The sequence below is a fragment of the Telopea speciosissima genome, chromosome 7, assembly GCF_018873765.1.
Source record: "Telopea speciosissima isolate NSW1024214 ecotype Mountain lineage chromosome 7, Tspe_v1, whole genome shotgun sequence".
NCBI lineage: Eukaryota > Viridiplantae > Streptophyta > Magnoliopsida > Proteales > Proteaceae > Telopea > Telopea speciosissima.
Window position 1 is genome coordinate 32,560,433 of NC_057922.1, and position 12,319 is coordinate 32,572,751.

Here is a 12,319-nt window from a genome sequence, read left to right on the forward strand (position 1 = left end):
AAGTTGAAAATATTCTTAGCATGCGTTGGGTGAGATAAATCACCTAAATTGACTTATTTGAGTGGAAATAAACATTGGATTGGGTTCAATATGTGTCGGGCCCTTTAGTCCAATAGGTTTTCAATATAATAGGGCACTTTAATGAGTATTAAAGCTGCATAGGGGATTATTGTTATTAGGACTTAATTTTCTTATAGGAAAGAGAATGCCATTGGGTCACATTAGACATGCCGCCGTTGCACCCTGACATAGGGATGCATGGAATGATTGCCCCACCCTTAGTCATTTTTGGGGTTCAGGGGGTGCGGTGGTCATTTCACATGCTCTTGTATTAGGGCGCCGCCCGCGCAGGGACGACGTGTCTGGCACAACCAGGTGGTGTTCTTTCTCCCTTTTTTTTATACTTAATTTATTTTTAAGTTGTTTTTAGTTTGTTTCTTTTATTGTTTCATTTTCTAGTCAATTTAGGCGTTAGGTCTTTTCTTTTAACATAAGTTTGTATGAGAGACTAGCATTGTACACGAATTTAATAAAGAAATTGCAGCTTTTCCTTGTCTCTTCATGTTTGAAGATTTCTTGTGTTTAGGAACCCCTTGCGTACAATCAAGGTAGACTGGTGTTTAATCCAATCGAAACCACCTTGCAGTGTGAAACCCAGGTGTTATTTTTTATTGTTTTTATTATTCCATCTTCTTCTGTATCATTAACTAGTAAATATTCTTCTATTTCCTGCAACTAGAACCCTACTTTCTAGAAGATCATACATAACGGTTTTATTGAGATTAAACAAATCAGCCATTGGATTTGGCTGAAATTTGGATTGAATCTTATGAACTCGATTTAAATTTCACTCAATCCTGACCAGCCGCTTGGCTGTTTTTTTGTATGTCCCAGAATACCCTCCTGATACCCATTCCCACCCTCTCCCTTCCCTCGGTGAATGGGATTCCATTCACCGTGGGTGGAGGGAAATTTGGTCCTAAAAAAATATTCTCCTCTCAATATTCTAGGAAAGACGTCTCTCTATGTACTTGCATCACAAGATATGAGTCTGATGGAGTCCATATCGGACCAGTTATAATAGAATGGAAGTGAAAGTGAAATTGTAAGTGAAGTAAAACTAGAATAAACAAAATAGAAAGTTTTTAAATTCATTCTCAAGAATAATTGTATAGTCATGAGCCCTGCTTGGTTAGAACGGAATGTGAAGTAAAACTAGAATAAACAAAGGGAGAGGGATGGGTATGCTATCGGTATACTGTAAGCTAGCATCCAATGTGTCTTATCTATCTCTTTTCCCCTTTGACATGACTCCCTTACCCCTCAAAAGAAGGAAGGAAGAGAGATTGACACATAGGGTGTTAGCTTACGGTATACTGCTACTACACAGCCTTCACCCATAAACAAAATAGTAAGTATCATGTTTAGCAGCTGAAGCTGAAGGAAAAGCAATTACATTGAGGGATTAAAGATGCAGTAAGGAAAGACATCGAGTATAGAGAAGTCTGGACTTTGCTCATATGGAATTGTGGTTATAGTCTGATCAAACCAAGAACTGGTCCTGAACCATGTTTGCCTTATTACTATTAGATATTCAACAACTTTTTAAATCCTCTCTCTCTCTCTCTCTCTCTAATTATGAAGAAAGAAAGAAAATAGATTACAAGCAAGTCTTAGCTCATAGTTTTGAACATTAGCTGGGTTTACTAGGGTCTCTAGTAGGGAGATAAAGAGAATAAACAATGTTTTTTTTTTTATGAAAAAAAAGAAGAAATACCATTAAGAAAACTGAGAAACTACAAAGTTAGATATTGCAATATATATCAATACGTCATCTCTCTTCCTAGGCTTATAAACTAACGTCTCCATAATAGTCATAAGATTATTATAAACCAGAACTAGACAGATAGAAAGTTAATTTTCATCATACTTGCTGACAACAAGATGTACCCTTTCTCTTAATGTTACTCGTTGTTTTTGTTTTTTGTTCAAGCAAGGTTTCATTCTCAGTAAAAAGAAGACTTAAAAGAGTTCATACTCAACTTTATCCTGACTAAATGGGGTCGACCTCACAAATTCTCAGTTCAACAACAACAATTCAATCTTATCCCAACTAAACGGATCAACTACAAGGATCCCAGAAGAAACATAATATTAATAATAAAAAGTAAAAGAAAGGATCACACAACACTCTAAGGCATCAACCCAACTTAACTACAAACCACATCTTAACTGCTCAACTCACTCAATAAATGCCTGACACAGAACTCTATAATAAATTTTATGCCAAATGTTTTCTGTGCCAGCTGCGCCCAGACACATGGAGGGTGGGCAAAATAACCACCCTGCCCCCCCTGATGGCAGAAATACCCATCCCATGACCCAGCCTGCGCTGCGGCACAGAGAACATCAGCACTATGTTTTATTATGTTTACGGTAAGTTTATTTTTTCAACCCAAAAAAAATAAAATTCAATGTCCCTTCATAATGTCGAAAAAATTAAGAACTTTGGTCGGAACTTGGAACTCAAAAAACAAGAAATCATGATTTGTTTATTTGCGAACTTAAACTTCAGAATACTTTACAAGAAAGATGAGAAGGAACAACAGATCGGTCAAAAGTAACTTATAATGGCAACAGAACTATGCAGCCCGTTTCCCATTACAAACAATTAAACAGATTATATCTGGCCTGGGTAAAGACTGCTGTCCTCCTGTACATGTGATAATTCTTGTGCATCTCTGATTCTCTCTACAGCCATCTTGACCGGCCAGATCAACCACATTATATCAAAAACCCCAGCTGTACCTTTGTCTTGAGAGAACTGGTAACACACAGAACAAGTCTTTGTAAAAGATGAATCACAGATAGGAATCCAAATAACCATATGAATGTCTTTTGCTGTACTGAAGCAAGCTCGCATATGTCCTGTCCCACACTCCTATGAAAAGAGACTCATCATCCGGACTCAACGATACACCAGAGATCTCCCCAAAGAAATCAATCTCTTGCCGCTTTTTATAATCCACTTTTGTGCTATAGATATGGACAAAATCTGCAGGTTCGGCGACTGCCATGAACTCCCCATCCGAGGAGAAATGGATTGACCGGACAGCACCCAGGTTTCCCTTGAGGATTGCCACAGGTGTTGATAGTTTTCTAAGATCCCATACTCGGCATGTCTTATCCTGATTCCCAGTGGCAAAGGTGCGGCCATCTGGGTGCCATGCCGAAGCAAATGAGTAATCTAGATGACCAGCCAATGTTGCCACCGTCTGCATCATCAAAAAGATTTTTTGAAACAAAAAAAACAAACATTGTGAGATACATCCATTGTTTTCCACTATATACCTTATGTTTTAAACTTGGCCATCACATAAGGTGGGGGGGGGGGGGGGGAGGCACAAAAAAGAACAAAAATGGAATAAACGTACTATAAGAACCAATATACCTTCCCATTTTGTGAATCGACAAGCAATGCATCCAGGTGATCTCCCACAACTGTGATAAGCTTACGATCTGGACTCATGGATGTGTGCTGCAACAAGTTTACACCATAAAAATGAACTATTCTAGTGACATTTCAGAAACTGAAATGATTACCAAACTCCTATTACTGAAACCCACTAATAATAATTAAAATGGGTAAAGGACTAACATTCACTGGCCAAGGGAAGCGGAAGTGGTTCAAAAGCTGAAACTTCTCCATGTCAAATTCTCGTATCCCACAATCATTATTTGATGCCATGAAATGGACTATACCACTGCAAACAATTTCTAAATCAGATTTTAACTTTCCAAAAAAGATATACCTATTATATAAATTTAGAGAAACGGAGAAAGGAGAAAACACCTCAAGCTATCATATATGTCGATAGCATTTGTGATTGCATTGTCATCATATGTTGTCCGTGTACAGAAGCTAACTCCCCTTCGATCTAAACGCTGCAGAATAAGATCAAAGAGAAGGCATGGTATCATGAAGATGAACTTCAAGGAAATAAATACATAATAAATAGATATTTACTTATTCCAGCAAAAATACAAATGGGCATTGTGGGTCCCCATAGAGGAAAATATCAGGCAGAGTGGCACACTTTGTTAACCAAATGGATGCAGACACCTTTTAACAGATGCACGCAAAGGTCAAACACAGCAGTATTCATTTTATTATTCTGTCTTCAGCGTCACGGTCACCAAGCTGGTTCAGACCAAGGTCGGCCAGAAATTCTCACAGGTGTGGTGGAGAGCCAACTAATTTTAGACAAAGCAGATAAATTCTTTAAAAAAAAATGACAATTTTTTCAAGTGGAAAACAATAATGTATTAAAATCAAATAATACTAATATTTAAATGGTTACTAAATATAATTAATAGATCTCAAGTAAATGGTTAGTCAAGATCTATGGCCTCCATGTGGTCAAATACAAAAACAACGAACACATGAATGCCAAAATGTGTTGAAAGATATACTTATAAGGGCCAATTATTGATGCAGATAAGTCACCTAATGAGCTTATTAGCCTTATTTTATTGAAAATAAGCTTTGGGTTGGGTAATGTAGGTGTTGGGCTATTGATACCATTGGTTTACTTTGCAATTGGCCATTTTAATGGGCCTAAAATATGGGTAGACAGTAGGAAAACGGGATTTATTGCATTAGTTTAGTTAGAGTCATGTTTTGAGGCAGTTTCTTTCATTATTTTAGTTTCCTAGTCTGTTTATGTTACCTTCTTAGTTAAGGATTTGATTAGGCCTTTCCTTTTTGGTGTTTGAATATGTTTTCTGGTCTTCTATATAAGTTTGTGAGGGGCTACAGCCTTGTACACGAATATGATTAATGAATTTATGATTTGTTTGTTCTGCAACATAACTGAGGGATTCAGGGGTGAGAAACCATTACAGATAGGGATTCTGGTCTTGATCAAAGGGTGGGAAACCTGGGTTTAACTTCTTATCTCATGCTCTGTTTATAGTTCAAGGATCTCTGCCCGAGAGAGCGCGGATTTTCATATTACTCACAAACCACTCATCGGATCATTCCCATATTTTGAGGAGTTCTTATCCTCCCTAAAAACTACTGTTTCCTAGAGTTTGATGTTATTTTGAGAAGCTCGAGTTAGTAAGTACTGTCTAGTTGGGAACATACTTATCAAGGCGTCGCCTCCAGGCAGAAATATGGGCACATGGCAATGGAGCACCTTATATTATGTACAAATGGCGACCGCCTTGGTCACCAAGGCGTCTCCTAGGCGACCAAGGCGACGCCTTAGGACGCCTTGTGACCAAGGTGGTCGCTTTTTGTTGTTAAATTTATTTTATGTACTTACCTTTTTATTCTATTTTGTAACTTATTATTGGAAAGTGTATATGGAGAATCTACACTGAGAAACATTGAATCAGTACTATAAAAACCCCATTCATTTATTTTTATTATTTTATTCTATTTCCTAACTTTTAATTGGCTAGTGTACGTGTATTATCTACACTGAGATACATGTTATCAAGGGTGTAAAAGACTTTTTCTTCTTCTTTTTCAACTAAAGTCCAAAACTGAAAACCCTAGACTGTTCTTCTTCGTTATTTGGGTTTGGGAGAAAAACCAGTGGTGAAGGAACAACTCCAAGTTTCCATCGATTCTGACGTTGACGCCGACGAAGCTTCCTCCGACTACCACGTCACCAGCAAGGTAAGTAACCTTCTCCTCTTCTTCTTCTCTTCTATTTTTCTTTTTTTTTTTTAATTTTTTATTTATTATGCTGCTGCTGCTTCTCCAGCCTCCACCCCCACCAGCGACATCTCCAGTCTCCATCCCCACCGGCGATTCCTACCTTAGGGCCCACTGCCTAGGCCTATTGATAATTGATTTTTTTTTTCTCTTTCTTCTCATCCGCCGCCTCCTTCTCTACAAAATTTTTTTTCCTTCTTCCCCGTGACGCACTATGCTCTTTTCTTTCTTTTATTTTTTATTTTTCAGCGCTCATTTCTTTTGTCTATAATAAATTGAATGACATATCCTCATCCTGAGACCATCAGCAGAATGTAGACCTGTGAATACATATCATAGACATCATTTTGTTATTTTGTCGAAATCATGATATGATAGTGTGGCTTCTCCACCCCCACCGGCAATTCTTATGTTGCTGTTCCTACCTTAGGGCCTACTGTCTAGGCACTCATTTTGGCATCATACAGGTAAGTATAATAATTTACCAACTCTTTATTCTTTATATTTAATAATTTATAATGTTGTTTCATATTTAGATGCTATATAGCTATGATAATATGATGACCTTAGTTCGTTAATTTGTTTTTTTTATGAATATCTTGCATTGGTTTGACTCTTTAATATTTATTTAGCATTTATTTAGCAAAGAAGTAGAATTATATAATTTTTAATATGCTATTTGTGCCGAATAAAATGGTTATCTAAGAAAAAGAATACTAGAACGCCTTGTTTCAAGGCGACACCTTATGGCCGCCCTATAGCCAAGGCGCTTAGGAAGGCCCTCAAACGCCGTGGTTGCCTTGCCGACTAGATAACTATGGTTGGTAAAAACCTTAGATAGAGTCATTAAGTACTGTGTCTAGTTTAGATCTAAATAATGAATCTAAGGAACTTCTATCAAGTCTAACCTAGACTTTATCTTGTTCTAATCTAAACCTGACTTTAACTAGTTCTGGATCATCTAAATTGGATGATAATGGAACAAGTAGAAAGAATTTGTTTTATGGTGCAGAATTCTCTGTCCTTGAAACAGATCCAGTCTATGACCGTTTCCAATCAATTAAAGATATAATTGAGTATTGAAAATCTCGTTATATCAAAGAACCTGATATAACCGAGCGAACTAAACTTTTAACCATGATGCAAACTTTGTTCAGTGAACAAAGTATGGTTATGAGTTCGTCATCAGTCTAGAAGACACTAGCGATGATGATAATGATGAGGAAGAACAACATGCAACCAGCATAGTTAGTTCTGCTGAGTCAGAAGAAAACATTTCTATACAATCCTCTTCGGATTCTGATTCTGAGTTTGATAATCCTTAACCTTCAATTTCTAGGAAAAGAAAAGTGGTCGAAAACCAAAATCACTTAGAAAAGGATGCTGAAACTCGTCCATATGGGACAGCATAGGAAGGTACTGATCTATCATGTTTCTTTTATTAAATTTTCCTTTGCATACTTGGCATGAAATTCTGCACATATGATTTGTTTGTTTCTTCATTTATGGCCGTACTTGTTGAGAATTTCAGCATGTATGCTGAGATATATGAGTCAGATACCCTTCCCAGCCTTCCTACCTTCAGTTAGGATAATTTTCTAGATTTCCAAAACCTGTCCTACACCATGGTAGCACGGTCATTGTCAAGATTTTAAATCCCGCACACCACATTTAGCAGATATTCCCCACCCCCCTCTTTAATAAAAAGGAATGTTTTGTCTACACTATTTTCCTTCGCACTTCTCTTTTTATATTTTAAAAGTTTGATGGAATTTTATTAAACCCTACTCTATCACTACCACTTTGCTACACAAGGATATCGCACGGATAAACATGAATTTTATACTTTAATATTTCTAATTTAAGCGGAAGTAGGTTCTTAAATTTTTTCAAACTTGTAACAGATTGGGCTAACCATTGGGTTAATTATATGATTGGAGTAGGATTATGCAAACCACCCTGAAGCCATGAATTTCCATCCCCAACTATGAAAACACACACACACACACACACACACACACATATATATATATATAGATGGAATACTCATGATACAATAGAGGGATAGCCTTTTGAATATTTTTGGCTCAACTAAATAAATCAAAAAGTCATCAGTGTAACATGAACTGGCAACTCTTTGTGCCACTTTGCTGCCCACATATGTAGCTGTGCAAAAATAGACTCACCTTACAAGTAAGTTCTCCTTGGAAACCCCCCGCAACCAGAAAATTGTCCTTGACTGCAAGTGTGCTAATCTGGGTCTGTGTAAAACCTTCTAATAAACTCCCTGGATATTTCTAGATAAACAAAACAAAAGAAGTTCTCAGCAAGCTGCATTAAGCATGCCCACAGAAAGAGGGGGGGATATGGAACCAGAACAAGAAGATAAGACCAAAAGGAAAAAAGGAACACCACAACATGGAAGTGGAGGAGTCAAACCTCAGCTGGAGCCACATGTCCCGAAAAGTTGAGGACCTCTGATGAGTTGCAAGATAGTGAGGACCAGTGAATAACTGAATAGTTTGACATTAGATATACATCATGCTTCGAAGTGGCCCAAACCAAGTTCCTGAGCTGCAAATAAAAAGGGCATTGTTGATCTAAATAGTGAAATTCAAGTATATAATCTAATGCAGAAATTAACTTAAGAGAACAGGGAAATTTAGCTCATGTGTAACCAAGAAGAAAAAGGAGAAACAATCAAGTACTAAAACATTCTCAAATGCATCCCCTATAAAAATCTATGATGTATGGACACCTATACAGGTGTTACATAGGTGTCGTGTGACATGGACACAGTCACACAGCAGCTCCCAAAATCCAGATACGTGGACAGGTTTCTGCAAATTTAATTGGTCAGTTGCACTTGCCATGTATTTGAATATTTCCATATGGGTAATCCAAGTTCCTTCCCAAAAGTGAGAGGCACCCTTACATAAGCACCGTTTGATATGTAGATTATGGAAGAGTACTTTCTATTATCTTGTGCCCCTCCCCCACTCCAACCCTTTTTTTTTTTTTGTACAGGTAAGCTTGATTGATGAGAACCCGGACGAGTTATCCCTTTTTAGGTCGCTTATGGGGCCACCCAAACAATTAAAACCAAGTACTAAGGCAATAATGGCAGTTTGGTATATAACCAGAAAGTCTAAGGAGTTTCTTGGCTGCCAGGACACAAAGGGGATTAGCATTTATAGTATGAGGCTACACTTGGAAAGGTATGTAAAGTATGCACAAAGTAGAATAAAGTAAAATAAGAGCGGCAGTTTAGGGAAAACAAGAGAAAATTAATTGCATCAAAGAGAGGAAGAATGATGTGAGGTTATCTTCTTCCTCCAAACTCGATCCAGAAAACCAGTGGGAAGAAGAACTGGTTCCAGGCTGGAAACTACTACTTGAGGAATCCAATCAATGCGAGGTTTAAGGGATAGGTTGCTAACCTAATGGCCTCTTGATTCTCGTCAATATCTGTCCCAATCAGCAAGTAAAGAAGAGGAATTTAAAGTGTGAAACTGAAACTGGCGGTAAACAGAGAAACAACTCTTTGTGATGCTTTGGTTCTCACCACTGGATAGGGTTTAAGGGATGAGGCTCTAAGGGTTTGTTTGCCCAGGGGTGGGTTGCCTTTGACTCAAATCTCAGAGAGAAAGAGAGAGAAGAAGTAGAGATCGATAGCAACAGTTCAGGTTGCTGGTATCACAGGAACAGGGACACCGGGAAGGAAAGAATAAAAGAAGAAGAAATAGAAAAAGTGAGCATTAGATCGCACAGAACAGAAGAGGGGGGGGGGAGGGAGTCACACACGCACTGACCACCAAGGCTCTCACAAAATCAAATCATTCCATTCTTTTCAATCTGCCCAATGAATTGGGTACAAGCATATATATAAAAAGAAATTAAGAGTTTCCTAATAGAAATCTAAAAGAGAAATAGAATTAAAATCTATCTCCTTGATACCTAACCCAATCAAAATGGTATTAAACTCTAAAATCAAAAGGAATAAAACTCTAGCCTAACTAAAAGATTACAAGACAAATCCCAACTAATAAAAACCCTAATAAATTAATTAATTAAATATCCTACTGAACCCAAAAAATTGGATCCAATTCTCGATCTGGGTTCTCAAACGGGTTCGAGCCAACACATAAAAGCGCCCCTGCATCATTGAGTCTAGCCCATTTGTACGTGAGATAAGACTATAGCTTAGGTGAAAAGGTAAGTAGACAGTACAACTAAAGGCAAAGCGCGCAAGTGTATGTATTAAGGTGTATTTTGATTCATGTTAGTAAAGCAATTCAAATGAAACAATCAACAAAAAATTTAAGATAGAAAGGAAACATCCATGTAAGACCATGTTGAGCTAGATTAAAGGCAAAATGCAAAGTAGGGTCCAAACAAGGTCTACTTGTGTCCATGCAAGTGCCCGACATAACACGTGTGTGGACACACGAGAAATCTATAAGGGAATTGTCCGAAAGAAATGTTTCCTATGCACCTGAAGAACTTAGAGTTGATGACTTGTCCTCCCTAACTGAGGCATCAAATGGAGTTGGATTGAGTGACGATCAATATAAAATCAAATGTAGTATGCATGGTGATTGTGTACATGATCTTCTTGAAGGGGTTGCTCATGTGAAGATCCTGGATTTGGATGGTGACAAAATGGAAGTATCCTAGCTTACTCATTTATTGAAGTTTCAATTTTATCTGATGGCAATTCTTATTATTCATTTATAGTTTCTTCAATCAAGAAGGCGGGCCTTGGTGCAACGGTAAGGTTACTCCATTGTGACCAAATGGTCATGGGTTCAAGTCTGGAAACAGCCTCTCTGTGAAAGCAGGGGTAAGGCTGAGTACATTATGACCCATACCCCGTAGTGACGGGAGCCTCGTGCACTGGGTACACCCTTTATTTTTTTTAACACGACAACTGACATGAATATGACAGTAAAATAGGCAAAACATATTTTTTATGGAAAACAAAATGCATACAACAGGTTCGGCTATCCAGATGTGTTCCAGCAAAGATCAACAAGCAGAAGAAATTATGGAAAGTTAATGTATATAGAATTAGAATCAAAGAAAATATAATACTAAATTAAGAAACAAATATTAATGAGTCATTGCTTTTTTATGACAGATAGATTTCAAGTTGATAGGACCTGATGTGATGAACGAGTGAATTATTCCTTCAATATAACTAATCACACAGAATATAACTTTCTCAAAAAAAAAAGGGAGCATGCCACCCAAACACAGACAGTTCCAACAAAAACATAAGTTTGATAACCTTGACATTGGGGACCAGCAAGAGCAAAGATGCACTCACGCATGCACAAATAACTGAATTCATGTAAGATACACCCCAACCCCCCCCCCCCCCCCGCAAAAAAAAAAAATACAAGTACAAAGCTTTGTAACTTTAAAGGAAGAACACACACACACACACACACACACACACGGACGCACACTTTCACACTTTCACTTGAAAAGGCAACTAACCTGGAAATGTAGAATTGTGGGCTTCACCAGCCTTGTATTGTGCTGGAATTCATAGTAGTTTCCACCCTTCTCCATAGGTTTACATGCCTAAATAAACCAATATTATCAATATTCCCCTGTCCACCACTCAAAAGTATTGAGAGAAAAAAAATAAAAATTTTTTTTTTTTTTGGGGGGGGGGGTGTTGGGTAGTAAAAGATGAAGAACAATTGAAAATAAAATAAAATAAATTGTGCAAAAATATCTTTCAAAGAGTAAAAAGAACCTTGTCTATGACTTCCCCAGATGAAGGGATGTTCTCATAATTCTTGTACTGTTCCAACCTTGTTTGCCTGTATTTCTCCCTTGTAATATTCAATCTGTTCCATGGTATTCCTTGAATATCTGTTCCTTTCCGTGCTTGCGCAGATGATATGTCAATGGCCTTTGTAAGCTACAAAATTCAAGATATCACCAAATCATAAAGGAGAGATACAAAAAAGTATGCCAATAAATACAAAAAATCACCTTAATAAATCAGTATACTAAGATTCTAAAAATATAAACTGCCAAGAATAGGAAATAAAACCAACCATATCATAGTCATCAAGCTCTGCTTCTCCATCATCTCTATCATAGTACTCTTCATCCATCTCATCCACAACATCGGCCATCTCTCCCTCGTCAACCATGTAATCAAAATCCGCCCTTCGATAATATGACATGCTATGTATCTGTAATTACGCAAGGAACTCATCAGGATAAAATTCTCAAGACTCTTTCAGAATTCCATTTGTCACAACAGTATAAACAATAATCTTTATGTTATAAAAGCTCACAAACTCTTTGAAATTTTCAAAACGATAAAACACTTAAGGATGAGGAAACAATATTTATACAAATCCTCGATAAAAAAGTGATGTACAATCCCCCCCCCCCCCCCATTTCAAATGCTAAAATTGGGAAGTTAATGGCTTACACCAAGAGTTGTACTATATATCCAGTGGCTAACAATATGCATATATATACCCTTTTCTTAAGTTTTTGAAACCATTCTGCATCTACTCCAGGGATTCTAACAAGCTAAGCATCCGATAGTACAGTAAATGG

General features: G+C 37.4%; 1 protein-coding gene across 1 annotated transcript; it reads right to left on the reverse strand.

Annotated features, from left to right (window-relative positions):
• Positions 1–2,733: 2,733 nt before the first annotated feature.
• LOC122667402 (uncharacterized WD repeat-containing protein C2A9.03-like) lies at positions 2,734–11,943 on the reverse strand. The gene is made up of 9 exons (XM_043863671.1): positions 11,803–11,943; positions 11,496–11,663; positions 11,231–11,317; positions 8,168–8,302; positions 7,915–8,025; positions 3,854–3,945; positions 3,659–3,764; positions 3,452–3,538; positions 2,734–3,275 (listed from the first exon to the last, which is right to left on the reverse strand). The coding sequence occupies exons 1-9, from the start codon at positions 11,932–11,934 to the stop codon at positions 2,862–2,864; spliced, it is 1,332 nt and encodes a 443-aa protein (XP_043719606.1). The 5' UTR covers positions 11,935–11,943; the 3' UTR covers positions 2,734–2,861.
• Between the last annotated feature and the right edge of the window lie 376 nt (positions 11,944–12,319).

Coding starts and splice junctions, on each gene's coding strand:
- LOC122667402 (XM_043863671.1), bottom strand. CDS start 11,934: ATGTCATATTATCGAAGGGCGGATTTTGATTACATGGTTGACGAGGGA. Junction 8,026..8,167: donor GACATGTGGCTCCAGCTGAG/GTTTGACTCCTC, acceptor TTGTTTATCTAG/AAATATCCAGGGAGTTTATT. Junction 3,765..3,853: donor GACATATATGATAGCTTGAG/GTGTTTTCTCCT, acceptor AATTGTTTGCAG/TGGTATAGTCCATTTCATGG.